Raw genomic sequence first — 27988 nt, 5'->3', positions numbered from 1 at the left:
TCCAGGCGAAACTTTATTTTCTGGAAAAGATTTTGTTTGGTCGAGTAAAAGTCAATGAAGGCTTACGGAATGTATCCCTTTGTTTAACCACTGCAACCAATTAGTATTAACAAAAGATAGTACTAACAAAGGATGGCGAATCGTATTATTAAAATCACTTCTCACCCGGCACGTTCGTTTACGAAATCTCTCAACCAAATTCAAGCAAGTATCTCTGAATAAACCTTGCCCACTTGCGTAAGTATAATATAGCAAACACATTCAAAATTCGTTCATTGACACCAGGCTAATTATTTCTTTGACTCCCCGGCGGATAACTATCCTTGATCCATCCGCATTCTCAAGGAGAATACAAAATTGAATATCCCTTTTGAACGACAAAGCATATATACTATTCATATTTCTATACCAAGAAAATCTGTATAAGGATAGCCGGAGTTGATGCTGTCATGATGATGTTTTTTTGTTGCAAACCGAAATATCGGGCAAATGCACTTTACCATTTGAATTGTCTTCTTGCCGTAAGCATCAGTTTACTGTTTTTCTACTTGGTATTAGGTGATAAGTTATATTTTTAACATCGATCCCTACACATTATTGGCGAGATGTCTCGTTACAGATCGAGCAAACGGTAAAACTGGGAAGTCCAGTACAGTGGACTCCCGGTAACTGGAAGTAATTTTCATTTTCCATATAATTTTATCCTCGATAACTCGAACTCCCGATAACCCAAACTTTTTCTATTTCCATTAAAGGTTCGAATTATCGGGAGTCGACTATACTTACGGGTTTTTTTATACATAAACAGATTGTGTGGTGAGTAGGTTCTTGTGGTAACACCTCCTCTCCCCTATGGCGACAACTAAGCACCCCCACCCCCTGCTGAGAAAAATACCTGGATCCGCCCCTGACGTCCAATAACAGGTTAATCCGGTCTAGGTTAAACAAATGGCTGTTATTCGCCTACTCATATTATTTATGACATATCCGTCACTTACCGAAATGCGGACAAAATCTTGCGACATTGGAACGCGCTTCAATTCCTCATTTCACTTTTCAATCTGAACCAGCCGATGCAAGGTAAGTCACGTTCCATCTTTTGATGCATGGTTTTCCTCGTAGACGTAATCTACTCCCGGAGTTGACCAGAGTTTCATTGTTTCGTCTGTGGCGAAATGCATCAGTGGGCAATGTGCAAAACGCCTTAATGTGAACAGAAGCCGAAGGGGTTTAAATATATAAAACTTTAAGTTGAGAATTTCATAACATCACTTGTCAAGGCGGAAATGCTCGGGCATCTTGAAAGATAGCGAGTGTAAACTGGGGAGGAGTACCAAATCTAGCTAAATCTACCAAGTTCAGTGTTATTTATGTTCAGGCGAGATGCAACGTTAACAAACATGTCGTTGAGAGTTTCAGCGATTTGTACAGGATCGGTGATAACTCCATTTTCGATTCCGTTTCCAGTTCAGCCATTTTATTCGCCTGCTTTTGCGTCCCGTTTAATGTTTTGAGAGGCGGCTCCAGATACCTTCACTGTACCTTCCTTGCTTTCGGTTTTCCTTGTTGTTGTCGATTGATTCAGAAGTACTATTTCAGAAACGAGTGCCAGGCCAGGGTGCCAGGGTTTCATCAGGTTTCCAAACGCGAGAAAACATTTGCGGCCCAGTGGTTTTATTGTTTTCGAGCGTTTGGAAACCTTATGAAACCCGAAGCACGAGTTTTTGAAGAAACAATACAAAATTATGCAGTGTTGTCTTTTTCCCATTTTTCTTTAAAATGGCTTGTATGTGTGATTTGTTGTATTCAGTCGGCATTCATTATATTTGTGAGCTTTTGTTTTTATAAATTATCCAATAGTGGGTTTCGCGTCGCACCGCCAAATTTGTATTCCAAAAGCGTTATGAACTTGACAGCTGACTTGAAGTGATTTACATATTGTTTTTGTCATGGCCGGAGGAAGGTTTCGCTTTCCGTGAACAATCGAGGAAGAAGAACTCTGGCGTAGAGAGAGCAGTACCATAGTCTACCAGACATAAAAATAAGTGCGGGGCAGTAGGCATTTTTGAGGATTGATGGAGTTTTTAAAGAGTATGGATTGGACAAAGTTCAGCCGCTTACTCGGCCAACATGGACGCATTGACGCTCAACTATTGGTTATCCAAATTTGTTCAAGAGGTGGCAAAGTGTTCCAAAGATCCATACCCTCCGAAAACGTTGTACCAGATTGTCTGCAGCATTCGCCGATTCTTGGTGGAAAAGAACCCAGCCTTCGAGTTCAATCTCTTTTCTGACTCTTCAGACAAAAGATGCGTGAACTGGCGTTATTGGAGAGGGGAGCCGTTTGAAGTTTTAAAACTTAAGGAAATTGCATCGAACTTTTCTCTTTTCCTCTTTAGATTTGCTATCTTTAGACGAATATTGGACGCAGAAATGAAGGATGGAACTCGAGTTGGCGTTGGTTTCAGTGAAACAAAAAGAAAAAGAGCCAGTCAGTTTGTAATTTGAAATGTCTTTCCTGGCCATTGGTTAATATTAAAAATCAATGATTTATGTTAAGCTGTGTTTGAGTAATCTATGATTATGCAGATCAAGAACAATTTTATCACTAGTGATGAAAACGCGAAGAAACACTATATAATGATTTTCAACTGGTGTTTCATTGAATTTCAAAGTCATTCACCTGACCCGAATGAGGCGCTCTGGTTGGCTTATAACGTCGTGAATTCTTAATGAGTTTGAGAAAAGTAATATTTCTTTTTGAAGATTAGACTTCCTGGCAATTTTTTGCAGGGACACTCAACGACTTATTCTACAAAATATCTGTTCGGAGAAGCAAATATTGCCTTGGATTTTCTATTACTTGAGCACGGCTAAAAATTTCTAGATGACCGTTCCATTCATGCAATATTTTCAAACCTTATCTAAATTCCCTATGATTTTCTAAAGTTTAATTATTCGCAATTCATTCTCTAGTTTAGGCTATTTTTCGTAGAAAAAGAAAACCTAAAATTTTCGGATTCGAAAATGCGATGGAGAGAGGAATCAAAAAAATTATTAATTTTGTAAAACTTTGATCTAAAACTTTCGGAAGAATAATATTATGAAGCATTTGTAATTTCGAAAAGACTCAGGTTGCCCTAGAATGACCGAACAGATACAAATTTTATAGCGCCGCTTAGAATGCACTTGTAGATATCTAAAAGTACTCTGGGTAGCCTAAAAAGTGTTTTCTATGAATTTTTTTAGGAAACGAACAGTCGTTATAAGTGAATTTAGGAGGAAACGAACAGTCGTTATAAGTTTGTCCGAACGTTCTTTGATGGCTGTTCAGTTTTATATTTGTTTTCATCCAGGGAGTCTGGTTTTGTCGTTTGACTCGTTTTCCTTTGGAACGAAGGTGTTGATCCAGAACTGCATTTATCTTTGTTTCGAAAGCGGAGACAATTTGTGTTAATGTCGTCACTAAGCAAAGAAAGTCTCCCACGGGATAGCATTAAGTGAATCCATGATCTCATTAGGCACGTTCTTGATGTCTGCGTATCTTATCTTGATGTAATCCGATTTCCTAGGTTTCTTGGTATATTAACGGCAGATAAATATCGGGAGGTGATCTGCTAAACCAACTGGCAACGATATAGGAAAAACTTCCCAACGGTGTAAGCTATAATCGTGGTCCAGGCAGGCACCACTAGCTGGTCTGGTCCCGGGGGGGGGGGCGGTACTGCCATATATGAGCCGCTGTGAAGGGTATGGTTTTCAAGCAGTTTACTCTAGGATAGGGTACATAAATCAGAGTGTTTGGGTCTAGAATAGCGTATAATTTCAGGAAACTGACCAGTTGGTTGAAGATTTTATCTAGACTAGGGATTATGGTATAAGGTTTTGTTTTGGCTAGACTATGCTAGCGACCTCAGTGGTTTCTGGAAAATAGTTACTCTATGATAGGAGGATTTGGGGAGTTTACTCTAGTATAGGCTAGCAAAATTCAGCTGAACTAGCTCTGGTATAGGTTAAGGGTTCCAGGGTCCCAGCAGCACATCCCCACCCAGAAAAGTAAAGTACCCCCCCCCCCCCCCCCTGGGGTCTGGTCATTGTTTCTGCGAGCTGTACGAGTTGCATAGACTTGAGTGTTTTGGAGAGCGGGTGGTGATTATGCATCAGCCATTTCCGGCTGCGCCCATCACCCCCCGGGCTGATCCCCGGTCATTAGCATTTTTTTGCCTTGGCTGGCAAATCCCCGGGGGTGGGGACTCTTGAGCTGTCAAATCCCCCGGGGTGGGGACGAAAAAAGAGGGCAAATGCCCGGTCCTCCGTCAACACTGAAACTTTTTTCATTGATTGCACAGTCGAATAGTGCCGTTTTAAACATTTTAATGTGCAATTTTTTGTTTCAAGTAACATCTTCCTTTGTAACTGGCGCTAGGATTCTAATTCACGCCGCGACGACATGCACCAGTTCATGGTTTTAGTATGGATATAAAATTATTGACATTAAAATTAATAGAGCGCTGTAAAGTTATATGTCAGGAACAGGTTATAAATATGAAAGGATGTTCTTCAAATAATATCAACAGAAATTTGATTCGCTAACTGAAAAACGTTGATTTACGTCGATAGCTCCGATCCCGAGTTTCGCTATGTATTTCTGGCTTGATAAGCAGTGAAGAAATGCATGCATACTTGCCTTTACAATCCCCTGTCCTTGACAGATGAGCTAATCTGCCTTTTTTTTTCAGTAATATCCTCGGTGTAGTTACATTCAGATAGGAAACTGCTAGTAGTGCATGCCAAAAGCTCGGGAATAGCCCCAGGGTTGTCTCTAGGTCTCAGCCAAAAACTAGAGAAGCTTCAAAACAGGGCTGCACGCATAATTACAGGGTCTAGCTGGGATGCCAGCTCTGCCCCGATTCTTCATGCCCTTAAATGGGATAGCCTCGCTGACAGACGTGCTAAGCAACTGAAATCTTTAATGTTTAAAACTGTAAATAACCTTGTACCCGAATACCTGTCTAATAAATTCGCCAGCATTAATACCATTCACAAGCATAATCTTCGAGGTGCGCAACATAACCTGTTTATTCCGCGACCGAACACTGAGGCCCTAAAGAAAAGTTTTCGTTATAGGGGCGCAGTAACATGGAACAGCCTGTTAGCTGAGGCTAAGCAGGCCACTACTTTAAATTGTTTTTTTTTTTCCGCTATTGTACATTAAGATTTTCTTAGTAAGCATTTATTATTAGGACTTTTTCAATAATGTTTGTTATTTTTGAGTCTTAGTTTAATGTGCACGGCTCTTTAGAAGACCACTTTTTAGTGATAAGGATTCCGTGGTTAAATAAAGTTATTACTTACTTACTAATGCCCGGCCCACAGGCAGCGCAAATTTTGCAAATGCCCCACCCCGTGACGGAGGAGTCGGGCATATGCCCCACGGTAGCCCGTGGGCAGGGGGGAGGGGACTGGGCGCAGCTCAGTGGAATTGACTGATGCATTTTACATGCATGCTGCTGTCTTTAAACAATCGATGTTGAAGTCCCCTATGATATGAATTTCTTTGTTTCTCAAGTATGCGGATTCAATACTCTTTTCAATTCGTTCATCAACAGGAGTACGTATTTGACGAAGGAGGGCGAGAGTCCCCCACATAAAATGCGTCTTTCGGAGTTGAAGGGTCAGCATAATTTCGAGGTCTTCGTCTTTAAGCTCCTTGGTTCTCATGACTGAGCCGTTCCAAATTGAAACAGACCGTCGTTCCTAATTGATTCAGGCGCCGAACTTTTCATCTGGCTTAATTCAAAATCAATGTATAAGGCTGGGCTCATGAAAAGTTCGGCGTCTGAACCGGGCCTAAGTTTTCAATACTTACAGTTTTTTAATACATAAACAGATTGTGTGGATGAATGGGTTCCTGTAGTAACACCTCCCCTATGGCGACAACTAAGCACCCCCATCCCCCGCTGAGAAAAATACCTGGATCCGCCCCTGACATAAGAAAAAAACGTTTAATAGCAGGTTAATCTGGTCTATACTACGTAGGTTGAACAAGTGCTGTTATTCACCTATTCATATTTGTCCCATCTGCGTCATATACCGAAATGCAGACAGAATCTTGCGACATTAGAACGTGCTTCAATTCTTCATATCACTCTTCAACCTGAAGCAGCCGATGCAAGGTAGGTCACGTTCCATCCCTCGGTGGATGGTTTCTCTAGGTCACTGGGTACCCTGTGTCGTAGACGTAATGTAATCCCATATTAAATCAAGAGTTTAGTTTCGTCTGTGGCGCAATGCGTCAAAACATAAAATGGGCATTTGCAAAACACCTTAAGGTGGCCAGAAGCAGAAGAGGGTTTGATTCTTTGAAACTTTCAGTTGAGAATTTTATAACATCACTTGTGAAAGCGGAAATGCTCGGGGGTCTTTATACCGAGTGTAAACTGGGGAGGAGTATAAAATCAACCAAGCGCGCAGGGGTGGGGATATTTACGTCGTCATTGATATACGCCTACCTAACGCCCCCCAAAATAAGACCAAGATGGCCGCTAGAAAACTGTACTTCCGCCGGCTGCGATCTTGTGTCAGGGACTGGATTGGTTACGAAAATCACACAGCCAGCAACGGAACATAACAGTTAAGCGAGGTTAGCTACTTTTATTCAATGTTTGAGCGTTCTGTTCCCGTACGAACAGGTGAATCAAACGGCTTTCGTTTAATACTTCTGGGTTTTGCTCTGCAGAGAACAATAATTTAATATAAACAAATTTTCAAAATACGTGACAAAATAACGAATTTAACATGCAAAATGTGATTTACACGATACGAGTTACAAATAATGATTTTCAGCCTAATAGAGTTGCGAAGATATTGTTCCGAATTGTTACAACGTAATGTTCAAACTCCGGCATGCCATGTTGTGCAAAAAACCTTCGTTGCCAGGCTTTTATATGTGAGAAGAAATAATGGCAAAGCTCATCTCATCACCGTTTATGCTCTCTTGAATCGAATCCACCGTAAATTGGTTAAAAACCAGAAATCTTTTAAGGAATGCCGCCCCTCTATACCGTATAAAATTGGTTACAAACCAGAAATATACCGAACGGCCCCTCAATACCCGCACGTGCTTAATCGTGGATATTTTCATATTGAAGAATTTCCACTATATTTCGTTCGTTCTTTATCGTGTGTCTTGCGTCAGAAATTTTCTCGCTTATAAATTATTTGGTTCGCAGTTGCTGATGTTTTTCTATAGAACTTGGGTCCCCTTTAAAAGTATTAAAAATCGAAAGCGAAGCGCCGTCAATTACAAAATACTGTACTTCCTTGTTTCGACTCGTTGACTGTTTTATTTTCAGTTTGGAATATTGATCATGAAGGGGGTAAAAAGTTGTTCTGGTTTATCAGGTTTTAGCCTGCGATCACACCATATCGCGACAAAAAAAAATCAGCTTCATCGCAGGTAAATCCGGTATCAACCGGTTCTACGACGAACAAGCGTATATTTATTGTTCGTTTCCTTTACTTGCGTCATGTGACGGACCTGAATTTTCAGTACAGATCCTAGCTCGTTTCAAACTGTTTAAAGAACAAGGAATACACTCTTTCCAAAACGACGAAAAATTAAGCAGTTACACCGACAGGATAATTGGTAACGAACAAGTTCTTAGTTCGATAGTACTTGCGACGTTTGAGGGCGCTTTCTTCTGTCAATCAGCCTGCACAAAGTAAGTTAAATACGTTCTACGGTATTTTATATATTCCTTGTTGCAAGGTTTCCTTTGCCACGCCGTCAGAAAATTTCAGAGGTATTTGGAAAACGCCGAACGACGATCGAACGCCTGATGGTTTTGAAGATAAGGTAAAATTGGGAATAAAAAAGAATAATACGTGCTTCTAAATATGCAAACAAACTCGCCATACCAAGATTTGACAGCCGTTATATGCAGTTTTGTAAGGAGGTCAAGTTCTTAAGCATTTTCATCGGTAGCAATTAAGCAACACCAGAGCTCTAGTTTATCTAATCGGGTCGTTAGTAAAACTATTTATTACTACTGAGAAATAATATTTACAAACCTGAATGATAGTATCACAATCAAGAACGGGAAATAGCTAGAAATCGTTCGAAAGAGTTTAAGTAAGCAGATAGCAAGTACCGTAAACTAAATCCTCTATTAAGCGTTATGGGAGAGAAGGGCTTAATAGAGAGGGAGAGCTCATTTTAAGAAGGGGGGGGGGGGGGTATTTAATTTAGTGAAATGCATTACCAGTAGCAAAAACAGAGAAAGAACCAGGCCAGAGTTACAGTTTGCACTCACTTCCTGTCCCGAACCAGGCAACAAACAAACATCCAGAACATTTTTGATAATATCAAAAGAAATAGAACTAAAAGTGACAAGCTGAAGCAAGCAAGCCATTCCAAACTTCCAGCTCCAGAAGAAATTATTAAGGTTTAGTCCACAACATTGAAGCCAACTGAGTGTTACAGCCATGATTAACAAAATTAACACTGTCTATCATTTATAAACTTTGGTTGTGAAAAAATAAGGAGGGAGGGGAAGGCAGAGCTTAATAACTTTCTTCCTCTGAGAAACGGGGAGGGGGCTTTTTGGAGAGGGGGGGTTATTTGAGAGGGGAAGCTTAATAGAGGATTCAAGGTACTCTTTAATAAAGAATATAATTATGTTATTCTACAGCTTTGAAATTTCTTTGATACTTGGAAATTTCATGGGTCTTTACAACAGTTTTTTCGGCCACCAGAGCTCAGTTACAAGGAATCTTCGTGTTTAAAGGATCATGCAAGTGTGAACATTTGATTTTGAGTAATATGCTTAAACAAGTTAAACAAGTTTTCTTTTTTCGATTTTATTAGTCTGATTCTTGCTTTACCGGTTTCAACCATGGATTCTTTGAGGAATATTTTGGTAAGTTTATTTCAACAATCGGTCGGAGTTACCCGGTATGAGCCTGAGAAAGCAGTAGACGTCGATTTCTTGCCATTTATGATTTAACCAGCATGTGATCCACGGATGAGGCTGATCGCTGATCGCAGACACCAAAAGATAAGACCAACTTCTATTCCTTCATCACTTGTATTCACCACGCCTGGATTGTGTGAGATGGTATGTTGTGCCATCAACTTACTCAAGATGTTGGGATGCATAGATGAGCTAAACTCAGCTTTGAAAGATCAAGATGTTTGGGGACAAAGTGTGGAACTAGTCCAGGCAACTTGCCTGAGGCAATTGATTGACTATTGTTGTTAATAATTAACAATAACATTATTTTCTAGTTTCTTTTTGAATGGTAATTAACTTAACAGAAATTATAACGTTTTGATGAGGACAAGCTGTTCCTCCTTTGCAACTAAATATTAAAAAGATTACACTTTACCAACTCTTCAAGACAAGAAAAGATGATGATTTACTCAACTCAGCATACCTTTTAAAAATACAGTAATGATAAAAATGAAATAAATTGAGCTTAAAATTGTCACTTCTGCTGTTGCTCCTGAGATAGGTTTGCCTAAACTTTTATGTCCAAAATAAATACATTTGTAATTAAAAAAACGCCAGTACATAATTAAAAATATTTTGATGGTCAAAACATATCTACAAATCGAATTAAATTTTGTTTTACACATAAGACTTATAAAAATTAGTAAAAAGAAAGTTTTACACAGTGCTTCAATGTCACCATGATGCCAGTAAAAAGTGACAAGATTAAAAACACGTCTAAAATAATAGTATATAAGGAGTATATTCATGGTTTTAAAATAAGTCATAGTTTTATGAATTGCCTTTGACACATAATTTTTTATCATTTCATGTTTGCATTTAGATAGATTGACAGTGATAATTTGAATATTATTTTTATACCTGAATGATTCAAGTCTATCCTGATTATTGTGAATATTGCCAAATAAAAATCTGGCCTCTGCTCGTAACAACTGTAATTAGCAAATACTATTACAGGATGTGAAAAAACAGCCACAGGCTTGCTGAACAACCAATGAAAAAAAAGAATTTATTTTATCTGCAAGAGCAGGGTATTTTTTTTATTCCTACATATGTGGAACAGTAAATTTATAAAACAATATTATTGTTTGCAACACAAACCTACAGCTGATAATTATCTTTCCAAGAATCTAAGTTGTGTTATACAAACTCCTATATAAGCTGCTGTTGGCTTCATCTGTAATTGTTTTGCCAATATTGTTTTTTCAACATTTGCTTCCTTGCACCCAGCTTTTCTCTTCAGCTATTTTGGCTCACTGAGGTAACTTTTAAGTTACAGCTGCCAGGGTTCTCGTTAATGCACAAACTAATCTATTTTCTGGTTAGAATTGATTGGCGTGAAGAAGACTGAGGCTGTTCCACTTAAATGACTGTCGTCCTCCCTGAATGGTTCTACACAAAAAAATAACTAAGTTGTCAAGGTTTTGGAAATAACTGCATTTCTTCTTTTTTGAGCATTCTCGTTTCTTAAGCTTATGATCTTTCCAACATAAATAGCAGTTAAAAAGGTTTCTTCTAATATGTGCCTCTCCATATTAGAACTGCACTTTTTCAAGTAATTATTATTTTAATGAAAGCAGCGGTTTTATTAGACTATGAAACTAACAAGTACCAAGAAGAGCAGCAGAAGCAACAACTTTGCTTTTTATACCTAGGGAAGAAAACAAAAGGAAGAAAAAGGGAAAGGAGATTAGTGAGAGTAAATCTGTAATACTAGCTATTAAATTAAGGAGATTATATAAGGAGATAAGTCAGAGTGATTCTGTAATACTAGCTATTAAATTGAGGCTGAAATAAAGTCATAGGATGACAACAAAATGCAAAACATTTTCCTATTTGTGTAAGAATGCTCTTCTCTTGCTCAATGCTAAGCATCATTTTTAATAGATTATTATACACTTAATGCTGTATCTTTGTTGGGTCAAACACAGCCAGAGAAATTGTTTTCTAACCGTTTGGAAACTAGTTTGGGGGACCTTAATATCCAAATTAGTCAGAGTAAAAATGATATAACTTTAAGTACACATTTACACCAGGCAGAGGCTCTTCTGTACTGCAATGTTCACATGTAAAGGTTTAGTATGTATCAAATGTATATCATGCACAATTTACCTTTACTTATTATAACGGTTGTGTCTATGTCTGGAGCATGATGTAGCCATGATGTATTACATATTGTATGTATCAAGGTAGAGATGTGTACTTTGTAGTGCTCTAAAATCAATATTGTTCAGTGTTGCCTTTTGGCAACATTATAAAATGATCACTAGACAAATGTTTGTTGCCTTAAAACAATTAATTCCCAGACCGCCATGGTGAGATCAGAGGTGAATTATATTTAGAAAGTGAAGCATAATTTATGCAGATCATGATCTCACTTTACCTTTAGAAAGACTATTAATACTCACCAATACTAAGGTTTGGCCCATAACTGCTGAACTTCATTGCAATTTCAGTTGCCAAAAATTTTTGCCAACTTGCCATTGCGACAAGAATGGTGAAGCTTAGTGCACTGGTTTGCTATGTACATCAAAGCCATGATGTCTATGTAAAGTATACATTCTTGGCAGCCTTATGAATACCATGATACAAAATCTAGTGCATACTTTTAGTATATATAAAAGACACTTTCTTAAAGTATGTATTTTTGGTTGGATACTATTTTGTTTATACTGTGATGTAGACATTTTGTATGATCAAAGTACAACAATCAGACTGTGCTACCAAGTCTTCAACATGAAATGCAGTATTACCAATCATTAGTCATCAATTATAACTGTCCTGTTTTGTTAGAGATTTTGAAAGTCAGATTAGAAATGTTCTCACATTCATGTGTTCAAATGTCCTGTTAATGATATTTAACAGTCAGGAATGCCCAGTTAGTATTGTCAGGCAACCAAAATTCTGGATTTTGTTCTTGAATGTTAGAACGTAAGTATTAAGACAAACTTCATACAAATCCTGCTTCAACTGATATGGATCTCCTGTACAGCTACAAACCCCAAATGAAGTCTACAAATTAATCCCCATATCAAGGAGTGTGGCTATGTGATGTTGTGATGCCATTAAGGTGATCCTAAATATCTTACATAATGTATCAGTCTTGATGTGTAGATAATTCTTTGTCATCACTGTATTTATTTAGTTGTAGGCCAGTCTTGACGTCCACGACATGATAATCTTTCTGGAAGGAAAAAGTGATATAAATAAGTACTTTCTGTAAGTACAGCAGAAGCCGTCTTAACAGACCCTCTCATCAGTGCATCGCTCTACTTACACCACCTTCACAATGATTTCTGTCTGGCATGGCAGGGCATTTATGAGCTTGAATTTTAGCGGATAAAATTATTTAGGCACCCTATCTAAGGATCAACTGTGAGCACAATGCCAACAATGGCAAAAATGATACCCGATTAGGAGTGAAACCCTCATAAAAACCATACCCCTTATTTGAGACTGGAACATAACCTATCCCTACCCCCCACCCCCCCGGTTTTTTTTTCTGCAATTTTTCTAAAAAAAGAAAATGATAAATTCAGGAAGCACTTAAGATTTCTTGAGAACTAGTTTAAAGCAGTACATGCATTCTCAATCGAATTGGAATTTGGAAAGGTTGGTTTTTGAGGGGAGGGGAAAACCAGGGTAGCCAGAGAAAAAACCTCTCAGAGCAAAAGGTGAAAACTATTAAAAACAACAAATCCACCCACATACATACATCGATGCCGGGATTTGAACCCGGGCTACACTGGTGGGAGGCAAGTGCTGTCAATATTTATATGTTGCTGGGCAAGCTCCCAAAAAGCTACGGTCAAACAGGCAACAAAAACGTGCAACTTGTTTAGCAACATTGCTGCAAAACAAGTTGAATAGTTGTGCATTTAACCTCCAATGTTAAAACCTTTTCACAACCTGATTTCTGAGTGATGTGGTAAAACACTTAACATCGCTATTCAATAGACCATTTTACAATTGTGGACTTAGTACCCTAGCCTTCGAGTGAATGTGAAGCTGAGGTTGACCTTGTTTTGAAACAAACCTCCTCTCCTTCTTATGGAAATTGTCCTTGAAAAATATTAGTTAGCATAAGAATAACTTGATTTACATAATAAAGCAGAAAGATTTGTTTCAAAACAAGGTCAACTCCAACCTTCTTTCCATCCATATCTTTAAAATGGCCCATTCGTTTTGCAGCAATGTTGCAAAACAAGTTGCACGTTTTTGTTGCCCGTTTTATCGTACCTTAAGCGGCCATCTAACCCGTACACCTCTACGTTTATGAGGAAAATTGAGTCTTGTTTCCGTTTCCATGATGTCCTGAACCTGGCAAAGGTCTACGTACTGATTTCACTGACGTGAGCGTTTGGTTAATATTTGTATATTCAGCCCTCTAGTGCCAAAATCCTTTAGTTATAACAAACGCTCTTATCTTTCGGTCATGCTTGCCTCCTTGTAAATACTGTGCAAACGATAACGTCACGATGAAGCCAATTTTGATCTTCTCAGCTTTCGTAACGCTATACCGCTTCACGTCAGCTCGGTCACGTTCCGCCTCACGCAACACTTGTAAGTGTAATCGTCATCATCATCATTATCATCGTCATATTCCGCAACACTTACCAAGAGTGTGTACTCGCTTGTTAATCTGAATTTTCACATCACCCAACTGGATCATTGTAACCTACGCGTCTTGCTTTTGTTTCGACGAGGCTGATACTGCAGCAAACGAATACGATGACTCCGACAATCCAAAATGGGTCCACAATGGTACAGAAAATGCACTGCTAACCAATTTGCAGATCTTCGTGTTAAGTTGCAGGAGACAAGTGAAGAGGATTCCACTGCTGCATTATCGAGCGCTTGAAAACAAATAGTGAAAGGTGCTATTGAGCCACTGAGCACAATATGCGCGCCGTTCTTTCGTTCAGGTTGATACTTCGCTTTGAAGTTTGAGTTATAAACGACAAGAAAATTCTCGGCTTGCTATATATCTTTCAGCTTTGGATCCTGCTAGCGAGAATCTGCTTATCATTCACCTTGATGGTGAACTTCTACCACTTATCGATAGTGCCAGAGAATAATTTTCGTCGTCATTGAATTCTTTGTCCAAAAGTTTACCACTATTGGGTCTTACTTACCCTGTCTCATCTCCACCTGAGTTAAGGGTTCCTGCATTCAGTTCAATGTAACACTCCGCCATATTGCACAATTCACCAGGCAGTCCAATCTGAGTTGTCATTGTAAATTCGTCCAATAAATATATCTCTGATAATCAAGAACGGCAGAAGTCATCGGCGCTCTTGATCTAGATCCGCTCGTAACTTTCTTCGTTGGCTGTAACTGGATTATTCCCCACTAAATTATCAAATTGAAAGTGGCTCTAGTAATCCTTATGCTAGAGAAGCGTCGCCTGGTTTCTACAGTGTCTTTTATTTTCCTTTAAGCAAACCACGGTTCGTGTCAAAACTCGCTGAAAGAACCGTTTTTTAACCAGTGGTATAGCTAAGTTAGTGAGACGGATGGCTTGACGGACGCTTCCATCTACACCACCCTACCCCTTGCTCCGTCAGCCACAGTTCGAATGTTTCAACTATTACTTTATTTATTGTTATTATTAATAATCATTAACAAAGTGCTTTTTCCTTTCCAGTTGCCATGAACGGGAAAGTACATATCGGCTTTGCATTGTTCGGACTTGGACGCGCGGGCATGATCCATGCTAATAATATAATAAGAAACCCGCAAGCGAGGTTGAAGTACATTGTGGATATTGACGAAAACAAAGCCAAGGAATTCGTGGAATCGAATCTGTTGGACACTAAAGTTGTTCCTCCATCCGAGGTGGAGACTGTGTTAAATGATCCAAGTGTTACCGCCGCTGTAATTACCACTCCAACCCATCTTCACGAAGACCTCGTTGTCAGCTCCTTGAAGGCGGGAAAAGCTGTCCTTTGTGAGAAACCAGTTGCTACTACCATGGAAGCCATAGGTTTGTATTTTCGTTTGGTATCAGACCGCGGGGGTACTCAACAAAGTTTTATAAAGGGCGAGACTCCGCTCTGAGAGGTTCAACCCCTCACGCTTTTATGGACTATTTTTGACAGAAAACGGGTACCCCTGTCGTCCGTTACCTACTATTGACAAACATTTGCCATATTCAGATAACTTTACGAACTTTGGATCTCTTTAAAAGAACAGTATCCCGTTACTGCGCATGCACCAAACTTTGATTTTTGGACAGGATATCGCGAAATCAAAAGATGCGAGGAGAGTAAGAGAACCTTGAAAAATCCGTTTGCATCGCGCTTGACCGGGTTCAATACGACACTAAAACTTCTCAGGATTACAGATCAATGATATATTGTTCCTGTTAAGTTTCGATTTGGGCAAAATCTGGATTTTTTGGCGTTACTTTTTTGCTGTTGGCCGGAGGACCAAAAGATTGGAAGCACTTTGATGCCGATTGAAGGCTTATTTCTTCTGCTAGCTTCCATACAAGCTCGGATAATTGTGAAAGGAATACGCAGAAATGAAACGGCAACAATAAAGACTGTAAGAAAGAAACCATTGAGACATTGATGTGACTGAGGAGATCTTGTGGAGGGGAGCTTCGTAAAGCAGAATGTTTTGCAACGACGCGTTAGTAAACTTTTTTAAATGAATCTCCCTAACGGCCGACAAAATCAAACAAACAGGCGCTACATGTTTAGAAAAACTAGTGCCATGAAATCATAATATAATTTTTGACTAACCTCTCTGATGATTCATAGCGTTGAGATTGCATTTTTATTTATGTCTTTCAAACGTTTGAGGCTAGAACGCGAGAAAATCAGGCAGATATTACTAGACTTGGAACAACTGACCTCTGACGCGAGTTTCAAATTTTAAAGCGAGCGGAACGAGATTTTCGGGTCAGCTAGCGATAAAATCGCGATAAGTCTTCGAACCGCGAGCCAAATTTTTATATAAGAAGGAAGACTTCTTTGAAAGTCTAAAATATTACTTGAGAATATAAACAACAAATCTCTGTCGGCGGTGCGGTCCGGAAGGAAATCTTGTCGAGTCAATATGACAGTTCTATTGTCTTTTGAAGAAAAAACAGATGACGCTCGCGCGTGCGCATAATCGGGACACTGTCCCTTTAAGTGCTCAGGGGCTGAAAATTCACTGTCTTTCAAGTATGAATAAATCGTAAAACCAGAGCGTTTTCTGGACTTTTTCAAAGTCATAAAATGCATCTGCTAGCCTGAGTGCCTTTTAGCAGACCGAAATGACAGATTTACCCACGCTTTCTATACACTGTACTACAACTTGTGAAATCCCTGCCCTTTCATATAGAGTGTTTTCACATGACGTCACGGCGGCCATATTGGTGTCCCAAAACAATGAAACGGCGGCCATGTTGGTGTCCCAAACCAGTCCTCTGGGAGTTGAACTCTTTTCTTATGCAAACGCTTTCTTTTGTTCCAATAAATTTGCATAGATGCTGGCCACGTGAGTGAAAACACTCTATAGTTGAAGTATAAAAAAAAGTACCCCCTTAGGTCCCCTCTTAAGCCATTATAGGGAGTTCACCCCCACCCCTCCCCCCCGTATCCAAAGGTGTGATCTACACCTTTTCACCTCCATCCTCTCAACTTTTCTGTCATTTATTTTCAGAGCGTTGTTACCTAGATGCAGAAAGCCGGAACATTCCATTGTTGTGTGCCTTTAATCGACGATTCGATCCCACCATCGCTTCAGTGGCCAACAAAGTGAGGAACGGCGACATTGGTAAAGTTCATATAATCAAGACCACAAGTCGCGACTCCCCCATGCCTCCAATAGATTTCCTAAAGATTTCAGGAGGGATGTTCCACGACTGCTGCGTTCATGATGTTGATGTGATCTGCTGGATCATGGGGGAGGCTCCCCTTTCAGTGTACTGTGTGGCACACGCCTTTCATTCGGAAATAGGAGCCCTCAATGATGTTGATACCGTGGGTGTGGTCATGAAATTTCCAAGTGGTGCTATTGGCCAGATCGATTTGTCGCGCCATGCGGTGTATGGCTACGATCAACGCGTTGAAGTATTTGGTGCAGATGGTATGCTTAGTAGCGACAATGTGTCAGCTTTTTCCTCTCGTCATTTTAACTCGAGCGGGTACTCTGAACCTCCATTAAAGGATTCGTTTCCCCAGAGATACGCCGAGGCGTATGTTCTAGAGGTGGAGCATTTAATTAATGCGATAAAAAAGAAGGAAATGTTAAGTATTTCTAAAGATGATGTGCTTCGATCATGGCATATAGTTGATGCTATTGAGAAGTCTTTCCGTAGCGGTAGCCCAGTCTCTTTGAGCCTTTAGTTAATAGTCAAAAAAAAAAAAAGCCTAAAATTTCGTCTGAATAGAGTACGTTATAATAGCCGAGTAGGTCGCCGAGTAGAGGATAAGAGTAAGCAACCTCGTTCCCAGGATTTTCTCCTACCCGCCCTACCGAGCGAGAGAGAGGGCGGGTAAGAGAGAACCCTGGGAACGAGGTTGAAGAGTAAGTAAATTAAAAATTACGGTTATCTAATTTAATTAAGATTTATATTCCAACGAATTGAATAAATGAGTGAGTGAATTAACTGAGAAATTCACTGAAATTATCACTAAACGCAGGAGCTGGCTCCTGTTAAAAGCTGATAAATCGGTTCTGTTTTGTCACGTTCGAGGTCTGTGAAAAGGTTTCCGCGTAATGATTACATATAAGCCAGTGTTGGACTTGATGACTACCCATGAACATTTCACGGTAACGTGAAAAAATGTTAGCGTGATTAGCTGTGATTGTTCTAGCTGTACTTTCAACTTGAGAGACATATGCGATAAATGATTCTTGTATATTAGCATTTTCAAACCAATAGAGAATCATTCTCTTGTCTTGTCTGAGTTACAATGAATAGTCCTTCACATGCACTGCATAAGGCGGTTAAAAGTAAGCAATGATTCTAACTGACTACCAATTAAATTTAGGTGGTTTTGCAATTTTACTGTAATTCTTTATAAATAGTTGTGCAAATAAGGCTTGTTCGTTTGTTGCTGTTGTTGTTGTCTTTGTTATGCCATGACTGAAGTAAACACAGAAGCCGACAAGGAGGCTTCCAGCTTGCTTTCTTGCCTCTTGCTGAAATTTCGGGTAGCTGACAGCACTTGACCCCGGGGAGTGGAGAATTCGGCCTTTGCCTGGTTGTGGGGGGAAGGGGGGGGGGTGAATTTGAATTGGAAGTGTCATTCCTTCCCTCGCATGCAGCCGTTTCTGTGTCGTCACGCAAGGCATCCCCATAGTTGTCTCCTACGCTGGGGACAGTCACGCAGTAAACATTGCGTGATTCCGGCGCGGCCCTAGTGGTTACGAAGAAGATTATTTTTACTTTGAGACGTCCAGAAAATTCACCATCAATTAAGCCATACTCTAAATGCAGAGTTTACTTTCGAAATATTGGTGACACAAAAATATATATCTGCCTGGATTTGCAAAAAGGTACCTCCAGGATTTTTTAGTAACAGTCTCATTTGAGACTTGTTCAGTACTTGACCATTTTTTGTTTGTTTTTTGTTTTTTTTTGCTTTGTTTTGTTTTGTTTTTCATCTTTTTAGTACAAAAATCCCCTAACAAACTGCAGTAGAAAAAAACAAGGGTTAAATATGCTGTTTATATGCTGTTAAATATGCTGTGTGGAAACATTGTGCCTGGTTGGTTGTGGATAGTTTTATCAGTGCCGCGAACTTGGTTAATTGTGTGATTTCCTGAAGTTGTTGACAGACGGATTTCAGGTATGTCGTGGCGCTCGTGTTATAAGAATATTAGGGCCATTTATACGAGGAAAAATAAGACGCGTCTTAAATAGGACGCGAACTGTACCATTAACACGAGCATGTCTTATCTAATAAGACGCGTCTTAGGTAAGCCGCGTCTTATTTTTCCTCGTATAAATGGCCCTATTGTGTACAAGCATCATGAAGCATAAAAACGCTTTGTGAGTGTTTAGTTAAAGTAGTTGTGCCTTAGACAACCGATTGTGGGGTCAAGAAGGGCGGATTCTAGGTCTGTTTCAGTCGGGCATCTCGCTAGGAGCCTCATAGTTTGAGAGAGTAAAAGGTCATTATTTCTATGCTTTTAAATGTTGTTCATTTCGTTACAAATCTGTCGCTTATGCCAAGAGCAACTTTTCGTGTGTTGCCAGCGATTTATTTGTCCGTTTGAAGCCCTAACTAGCGACTTTCAACCGCTTTTTATTCACCTCAAGGGTTAAATTGTTAAAACGCACTTGAAATTTCTGTAGGTACCTAGCTGTACCTTTTTATAAATTCAGACATATCTATTCTCGCTTTGAAATCAGCCTTGCTTCTTTTTGTTGTACAAGCTGTAAAGCATTTTCTTCTTTGGGAGGGGTGTTTGACAGTCAAATCCGGCGCTATAGTACATTTGACCACAAAATTGGTACCAATGTAACGGGAATTTGAACAGGCAGTATCTTAAAAAGTTCAAAAGCCCGGGGGTTGCCTGGTTTGAACCGGGGTCTAATTTCTACCCCCAACATAGCGTACATTCAACTTGTCTACGTATATATGTACAAATGTAGCCGCACCTCCCCTATCACAGCAAAAATCTGGCCACAAAACCACAAACTGATTTACGCCTGATTGGCTTTTTTCTTGCAACACAATACTGGTGTTCCAGGGACGGACCATTAGAAAAGTTGTGGGAGAGGGGTGGGGAATTTTCGAGTCGCAGGAATTTTTTTTTCGTTATCAAATTCCTTGTATGAATTTTTCAGGCCGTAGCATGAATATTTTGTAGGGTTAATTGGCGTGCATGAATTTTTTGTCATTTAAATTTCCCTTGCGCGAACATTTTTTTTTGTACTTCGCCCCCCCTCCCCTCCCCCCCGCCCCCGCTTCACTGATAAGTTTTCAAATGGTCCGTCCCTTGACTGTATAACATAGCCTCCCACGCAGACGTTCTTAGCGGTGCGTCACGCGTTCCTTCCGTTCGCGGACTACAAATGCCTAACCCGCAGTTTCAATACATACCAGTTCCAAGTTATTTCATGCAAATAAGTGGCGGCCTATTTCCTTCAAGTGCCTGCTGTGCTATTGCAGGCAGAGGCTACACATCAGCTGACCTTGAGTGATCTTTGAAGATTCAAATGTGATGTTATCTTTGCTTTTTGTTTCAAACTTTTGATGCACATCGGGACGAAATGCCACGCATTCAACCGTCAATTGTAGATTCATTAGCATAATTGTCACACCACATGGTGGTTGTTTCAATAGACGTTTGACAATACACGCGGTAAGTTCAGTGTGATCTGAATTCTCCTTTAACTCGGTTATATATGTAGTTATTATAAAATACAGTCTCTCTGTGACAACGAAAACTTAATTTGTATGAACTGACAGGGGTACTTCGCTTCGCACTCTCTTCTGGATCAATCAAGGGCATTTTACTCTCTGACTGGTAGCCATTGCAAAGTAAGTGATGTTCTATTTCGTTTTCCCTGTAGCCTAAGAAAACAGCCCACATTTCGCGGCACTACCAATGGTTTATTCCGTGGGGAATCCAGTGGGAAAATGTCGGCTGTTTTCTCAGGCTATTTCCCCCGGTGTACCGGCTAAAATAACGCATAAATTTAAGTGATCTGAAATCTATAGTTAGCTTACTGTTTGTGTAACGAAATGGTGACGAGTGAGCCCCGGATCTTCAACTTTCGAAATTCACATTTTACGAACCGTTTAGGTCGACCCAAATTACGAAGTTCGCTCTTTAGTTAAACAGCTGACAGAAGGCTGTCTTTTCCCTCATCGGTTCATGTGAAGTACGCGGCCTTTGACCCAGTAAGTTCGGCTGATTGTTTCTTTTCTTATTCTGTTTTTTTATTCAATCGGCTGAAATAAACAAATAGCTATCTAGAGGGAGCATATGATTTCAATTCTTTTTCTCTCTGACAACACGTTTTTACCCGTCCGAAGTTTTTGCTGTGTTGGGGCAAGTGTAATACGCCTTTTCTAGAAATAATCCATCCCACCCCATGACACAAAGCAAAGGTTTGCTTCAGAGGTTGATTTTGCTCGTTGGCCACATTTTACAGCAGGTTCTGTTTTAAAGAAATGGTTCAGCGTCTCAAACTATTGCAGGTATCTTCCCATTAAGTTTAAGCTCTCAAATATCATAATAGAACCACCATAAAAAATACCAGTTGTTCTTCATTTTGGCCACAAGTGACCGTTTCGTGACTATTTCACCGCCCTTTGAGCGTTGCGTGACGAGAGAAAAACAGCTGGCATTCCAATATTTAGTTCTACTGACAAAAGACCCTAGTCTTAACACACTAAGCATAAAAGAAATTACAATCTTCCTAAAACTTGCGTCTAAGGGCCTATTTACATGGAGGTGGGGGACCCCAGGTAGGTGAGGTAACCCGCTTAGGTGGGGTAACTCGGCTGTCCATATAATCTCTCATTTAATTTGATCACGTTTACATGATAGGTGGGGTGACCCGCCAAGGCGGGTAGCCCGGTCTGCCAGACCGGGTAACCCTCTCAGCCGGGATCAAATTTTGCCATGTAAACGTTTCAAGGTGGGGTAACCCGCCCAGCCGGGGTCGGATTCGGGATACATCAAATTCGCGCAAAATTCATTTTGGCGGTGGCTTGGCATTACTAAAGGTAACAATAGAATTAGAGAGCCCATCTGGAGAGCCACAGCACTGAAGGTTGAAGCAAGATCAGCAAGTGAGTGTAGAAGAGTATTAATCGCCAAAAAACGTGGTTTGCTAGCCTGGGAACGGCAGACGTTTCTCCTCGCTCATCGCCTTTGAGGGACGTTTCGCGACGATGAGCGAGGAGAAACGTCTGCCGTTCGCGGGCTAGTGGTTTGCCAGCATTTTTTCTTGTTTACGTGCTTAGCGACCATTCAATAATCTTAAGAAAGTGCACCCCGGGATGGCGTGGTTGTAAGATTACATGTAAAGGAGGGTTATTTTTTTATCCCCCCTAAGCGGGTTACCTCACCTATCTGGGGTCCCCCACCTCCTTGTAAACAGGCCCTAAACATACATGTTCATAGAAATACCTTTGCCTTTTTTTCCGATTTCTTTTGACTAAAAACCAATAAACTATAACTCATCAACAAAGAACTTTTCGGTTGGAGAGAAGCGACGACCGGAAATACGTCTGTTTCCGCGGGGTGGAGACTACTGGACCTGCTTTTCCTCTTCTTTTTACGAACTGACGCATACCATATTTTCCATATTTGGACCCCTGTTCTACACGTGAAAGGAACGCAGCACTTCACGCAACAGGTCACGCTTCATCTCTCATGTCATATAGCCGATGGCAAATTTGTGTTTTTGTTGTTATTTTGTGTTTTGTTTTTTTGGAAAATTTCCTTTGTCTAAAAACAGAAGTATATAACTCTGAAGTGTATAGAGGTATAGCGCGGTTTAAGCGAAGTTTTTATGGAGAACCAATCAAAATTTCCTTCCAATATCGGAATTACTGATACGCGAGGGTCGAGACTGTCGCGCGAGTGCTTAGGAAAACCTTAAACGGTATCGCGTTATCCTCCTGGCGGTATAGTAAAGGGCAGTTTTTACGAAGTAAAATTCGACCAGAATCGGAATATTAGGGACTTTAAGAACGGTGACCGGACGTAATTTTTTTTTTCGCTACCAGTCAATGCCTCACGTCAGGGAGTTTAAGATAACGTCGCTTAAAAGTGTATTTGCGTTCTTTTATTCTTTATCGTAATTATTCCAACTCGCTTACTTTGTCAAATGTTGGCGAACTCTCCTGAGGTTGAAGCCGTGCAGTGACCCCCCACGGCACTAGGGAAATGTTAAGAAAAACATTCGTAAATTAAAAAAAGGCTGATGCATTGGCAAATTCAGGGCTTGCTTGTCTTCACACCACTTGGTGAGTTGGCTGTAATTTTCACTTGGTTGTCGTGCTTGACACCGAAATTTGGGGCTTGTAATCGAAAAATGAGCCTTCAGAAAGTTCCAAGGATGACCAAAAAAGGATAAAATGCGTTTATCTTGCGATTCTGTTTCAAATATAGACTAGCGTTCTAAGCATCTAAAATACAACGTACTAAATACTTAACGTACAAGACACTACGGCCAGCCATGATCCTGATGATCTTCTACGTATTCAGGAAGCGTAGTACGGCCAGACGATAAGTTTAGATAGCAAATCAACAACTTTGCACGTCCATCTTATTCTTTCATCAACATTTCTTTGCGGCTATCACTGCACGACCACGACGTCAAAATGCCTAATTTCACGTTTTATTGAGGACTTAAACAAACCAAGACGAACTTTTTTCGTCTATGAGTTTGCCTACATTTGACAAAATAAGCGACTTGTAATTATCGCGAAAAAGTTTAAGGGAATGTGAATTGACTTTTTATTGAAAAGCGACGTTTTGACCGCTGTCACTGTCGTGGTACTTGAGGCATTCACGCGTAGCGGGAAAAAATACTTCCGGCCCTTTCGTAGTCGTTGCTTAAAGTCCCTATTATTCCAAATTGACCGGTTTGACTTCCTCCGGGTAAGATAATGTCAGTTAATCATGATAAGCTTAACTTATTGAGGAAATCTAGTGCGTGCTTCAAATTCTATGCGTGTGAATTACGCAACTTGTTTTGCTTTTTCTCTCATGGGAGTGTTCTTAGGGCTTCGTCACGCTTTCGTTGTCACGGAGTATTGCGTGACGAGCCAAAAGAAGGCCTGCGTAGTAGGCTAGTCTTGTAGTTTTCAAAGGTTGATATCTTAATGTAGAGAAAAAAAGGGAAAAGGCCGTTTAGAATGGCATAAAAAAATGTTTTAAATCTCCTTGCCAAGCAAAGTCACTAACAAAGTGCTTATTTTAATCCTTTTCCTCTTATAGTTGCCATGAGTCAAGGATCACATATCGGCTTCACCGTGTTCGGCCTTGGACGCGCGGGCATGATCCATGCCAATAATATAATAAGAAACCCGCAAGTGAGGTTGAAGTACATTGTGGATATTGACGAAGACAAAGCCAAGGAGTTCGTGGAATCGAATCTGTTGGACACCAAAGTTGTCCCTCCGTCCGATATGGAGACTGCCTTGAGTGACCCAAGTGTTAATGCCGCGGTGATAACCACTCCGACACATCTTCATGAAAAACTGATTGTAAGCTGTTTGAAGGCTGGAAAAGCTGTGCTTTGTGAGAAACCAATTGCTACTACCTTGGAAGCTATAGGTTAGTATTTCCGCACAGTATCAGAAAAAATGGTGTGGTCTGCAAGAGACTTGCCTCGCCCCCTTACATCTCACCTGCTGTTCTCTCATTCATTTTCAGAGCGCTGTTACCAAGATGCAGGAAACCGTAACATTCCACTGTTTTGTGCTTTTAACCGACGATTCGATCCGACGATCGCCTCCGTGGCCAACAGCGTGAGAAAGGGCGACATTGGTAAAGTTCACATAATCAAGACCACAAGTCGCGACGGCCACCCGCCTTCCGCAGAATACATAAAGATTTCAGGAGGGATGTTTTACGACTCCTGTATACATGACGTCGATCTAATCTGTTGGATCATGGGGGAGACTCCTCTTTCAGTTTACTGTGTAGCGCATGCCTTCAATTCGGAAATAGGAGCCCTCAATGATGTTGATACCTTGGGTGTGGTCATGAAATTTCCCAGCGGTGCTATTGGTCAGATCGATATGTCGCGCCATGCGGTGTATGGCTATGACCAACGCGTTGAAGTATTTGGTTCAGGTGGTATGCTTAGTAGCGACAATGTGTCAGCTTTTTCATCTCATCTTTTTAACTCTAGGGGATGCTCCGAGCCTCCATTAAAGGAGTCATTTCCTCAGAGATATGCCGAGTCGTATAATCTGGAGATGCACCATTTTATTAATACAATAAAAAAGAAGGAAATGTTAAGTGTTTCTAAAGATGATGTGCTCCGCTCATGCCATGTAGTTGAAGCCATTGAGAAGTCTTTCCGTAGCGGTAACCCAGTCTCTTTGAGCCCATAGTTAATAGTCAGAACAGCCTATTGCTACGTTTCACATTTGAAGCTTATGTTTTGTGGGTTGTCATGTGAGATGCAACCCCTCACTCAGAATCCTCTAGGTTTTTGGTCAGCGAGATTACTTCAGCCAAAGAAAACTACAGTATTTATGACATTTATCGGCCACTAACATTTTGATTTGCTCCGCGCAGAAAATAATGCATACGAAACAAAATGTTCGAATCGCAGAGCCCGGAGACACTCCATTTGCCTCTCGATCTTCCTGGAAACTAATAAATATTAACTCTCGTTGAGGAAATAGTGTTCCTTTTGATCATGGCTTTCTCGGCGAGGAATGTCATTTTCACTTCACTTTTTAAGGGCTCTACTGATTGTCGATATATCTAGGGTTTCGCCATTAATTTGGGTAAAAAAATTGAATGTATCTTTATCAGGGGCACCCAACGATGATATAGTTCAAAACCACTTAAAAATAGCATTGTTGAACGTATAATAGTATTTAAACGGTACGGTAGATTTAGTCATATTTTTATCCCCTAAAAATTTTTCATCTGTTCGGATTTCCTAGCTGAAAGTCTAGTGATCCGAAAATTATAGGGATCAAAACTTACCTTTTCGAAAATTTCAGCCAGAAAAAAGGCTCCCGACAATTCTAGGTGACCTTTTTTAGGTAAAAATCCGTTAAAAATGGGCAATTATACCATTTTTTAGATGTTCGAAAATCCTAGGAGGTGCAGGCAAGCAAGACATTTTACAACAAATGTTCCGAAAATTCTGGATCTCAAATCGTCTTCGGAATAGATATTTTGCGAAAATTGACGTTGGGTGCCCCTACTTTAGGGCTTGCTTAGTTCATTTGTGCAAACATTTGTGGCATTTGCTTTCCCGTCTAATTCATTGTCGAGTGTTATTTGTCCATTTTCATTAACTGAAGTGTTGAAACTTATAAGTTATTAATTATGTAATAAAAAATAAACAACGCACTTTACTTTGAGTGTAAACGTCTTTTTAAAGTACGAAAGAACTAATTGAGGGCACTATCTTTGGGTCTCCTAGTGGAGACGGAACCGTCATTTTACGTGGTAATCTGAAAACTTCCAAGCGAAGGTTAAGCCGTTGGGCAAAGTAAGTACCTTCATTTCTTAGTTGTTTTAAGACCCTAAGTATTGGTCCGGCCTGCGGGATTCGAAGCTTCGACTGTCAGCTGAGAAATGAATCCATCCATTATTCACTCTGATAGTGAAGCAGTTAATGAAATGACTGAACTCAAAGATCAATACAACAGAGTCTGGAGCTGTGTCAATCACTGCTGTTCTTGAGAGAAACGTACTACAGCGTGTGGGTGGGGAGCGTTGTGTGACTACAGATGGACGTGACACTCAATCGATAACCAAGCAATCGAGCATGTGTTTCTTGAATGAATAGTGATTCTTGATTACCCAGGCCATCAAGCCAGAGCGTATGCCAGTAACATTCACACAAAAGAAAAATTGAATCTCCAAAAGTCACTTTTCACTATGGCAACCTTATCGGGACGCGCGCGGATCTTTCATAGCGGTAAACATCTGATACTTGTACCTTCTTCATAACATTTCCATGCGTTGTTTTGTTATACAACTGACATGTTTGGTTAACGTTGTTGTAGTCAAACGACAAACACTGTTCTCCTTTAACGGAGCTTGTACACAGTTGCATACACTGCAGGGAACTTTCAACGGAGTCCTCTGCTGCAATCACGTACGAGTTAATAGTAGCGCTGACAATCTTTTTAGAAATGTACGCGACGTTACTCAGGGTGTCGACAAAATCTGCTGAAGCAACAGTAAGAAAAAAAACAAAGTAGTACTTCGACTCAAACTAATGTCCTATCAACTTTAACTTTGACATGGTGACCACGTCGTTTTATATTGCCGATTTACACCTACCTGGTGTGTCTTTTGTGAAGCAGTACTGTCCTGGAAAGGGTGGATTAATTTCCTTTAGCTTGTACACAAAGAAGTCCGAGCATTTCTTTACTTGTATTGGTAATGAATAAAAGCAGCAGTTTTCACGGAAGTTGAAACAAGCTTGAGCAGAATTGATCCCAGACTCTCTGGAAGGACTCATTCCATTCAACCAGCCAGAAGCCTGGGTACCACACCACTCTGGTCGTACGCAAGACGTGAGCATTGCAGAGCCTCGATCGGCCTTGAACCACCGTTCTTCGTTAAATGACTGGCCATAATTTATGGGAAACACGCTCCAACGTTTCCACTGGCTTTCAGTTTTGTCATCAGTGAGATCCAACTTGGAGCAAAGGAAACTAGCATCTGAAAATTAAAGTTATAAAGGATAGATTGCGAAAAGTACGCGAGCTAACAGGAGAGGCCAGTGTCAGCGTACGAGTTGGGAAGAGACAAAATTATAGCAACACAACAACAACCTTAAACTTTGTTTCAGAAATACTACACATAACATGTTACTAGAGGTTTAGTTAGCGTACTTTTGTTATAAATAAATAAGTGAAGTAAGTAAACAAATCAGTAAATCAATAAACAAAACAAAAATCTTTCAGGTAGTAAACTAGTTAACATTAACGAGTAGAAATGTAACATTAGTAATTTTTATTTCTTACGGTCATGCTATCTCAACCGGGGCCACCATTGACTTGTCAGCCAATCAAATGTGTTCCGATACCCTCTCCCTTAATATATAAGAACATGTTTTATTTATCAGGCTGAACTGGTTCTTATATACAGCTATTTCGAGAAAGGTTGTCGGAAAAACTGTGCACGCGACAATCCCGAAAGGTAAAATGGGATTCGATCAATTCACTGTTCCTGACACTGTAGCTGTCGAACCTACTTTTGTTACTTTCCTTTAGCGCTCTCAACTATATGTCCATGGCCTCTCCTGCCATTCTTTCAAATTTCTTTGAAGAACAGTGAACTCAAAACCACCCACA

General features: G+C 40.2%; 2 protein-coding genes across 5 annotated transcripts; both read left to right on the top strand.

Moving 5' to 3' along the window:
- The first annotated feature begins 6048 nt into the window (after nucleotides 1-6048).
- LOC140933743 (inositol 2-dehydrogenase-like) lies at nucleotides 6049-18075 on the top strand. Of its 4 annotated transcripts, XM_073383369.1 has the most exons (4): nucleotides 6515-6643; nucleotides 8870-8921; nucleotides 14662-15000; nucleotides 16671-18075. In XM_073383369.1, exons 3-4 carry the CDS (start codon nucleotides 14667-14669, stop codon nucleotides 17354-17356), a joined length of 1020 nt encoding a protein of 339 aa, XP_073239470.1. In that variant the 5' UTR covers nucleotides 6515-6643; nucleotides 8870-8921; nucleotides 14662-14666; the 3' UTR covers nucleotides 17357-18075. The 4 variants fall into 4 exon arrangements, with proteins under 4 accessions (XP_073239467.1, XP_073239468.1, XP_073239470.1 ...); XM_073383366.1 differs by lacking the exons at nucleotides 6515-6643; nucleotides 8870-8921 and adding an exon at nucleotides 6049-6176; XM_073383367.1 differs by lacking the exon at nucleotides 8870-8921 and having other exon boundaries at nucleotides 6510-6643.
- A 2368-nt stretch (nucleotides 18076-20443) lies between these two features.
- LOC140933744 (myo-inositol 2-dehydrogenase-like) lies at nucleotides 20444-26045 on the top strand. The gene is made up of 3 exons (XM_073383370.1): nucleotides 20444-20506; nucleotides 23925-24263; nucleotides 24363-26045. The coding sequence occupies exons 2-3, from the start codon at nucleotides 23930-23932 to the stop codon at nucleotides 25046-25048; spliced, it is 1020 nt and encodes a 339-aa protein (XP_073239471.1). The 5' UTR covers nucleotides 20444-20506; nucleotides 23925-23929; the 3' UTR covers nucleotides 25049-26045.
- The last annotated feature ends 1943 nt before the right edge of the window (nucleotides 26046-27988 follow it).

This window comes from Porites lutea, chromosome 4 (assembly GCF_958299795.1).
Source record: "Porites lutea chromosome 4, jaPorLute2.1, whole genome shotgun sequence".
Taxonomy (NCBI): Eukaryota; Metazoa; Cnidaria; class Anthozoa; order Scleractinia; family Poritidae; genus Porites; species Porites lutea.
Note: the sequence above shows the minus strand (reverse complement) of the source record. Positions and strands in the feature narration are given on the sequence as shown.

Bases quoted from the DNA above. Each gene is read 5' to 3' on its own strand.
- LOC140933744 (XM_073383370.1), top strand. From the start codon at position 23,930: ATGAGTCAAGGATCACATATCGGCTTCACCGTGTTCGGCCTTGGACGC. The intron at 24,264-24,362 runs GTTAGTATTTCC...ATTCATTTTCAG, and splicing joins TACTACCTTGGAAGCTATAG to AGCGCTGTTACCAAGATGCA.
- LOC140933743 (XM_073383366.1), top strand. The intron at 15,001-16,670 runs GTTTGTATTTTC...ATTTATTTTCAG, and splicing joins TACTACCATGGAAGCCATAG to AGCGTTGTTACCTAGATGCA.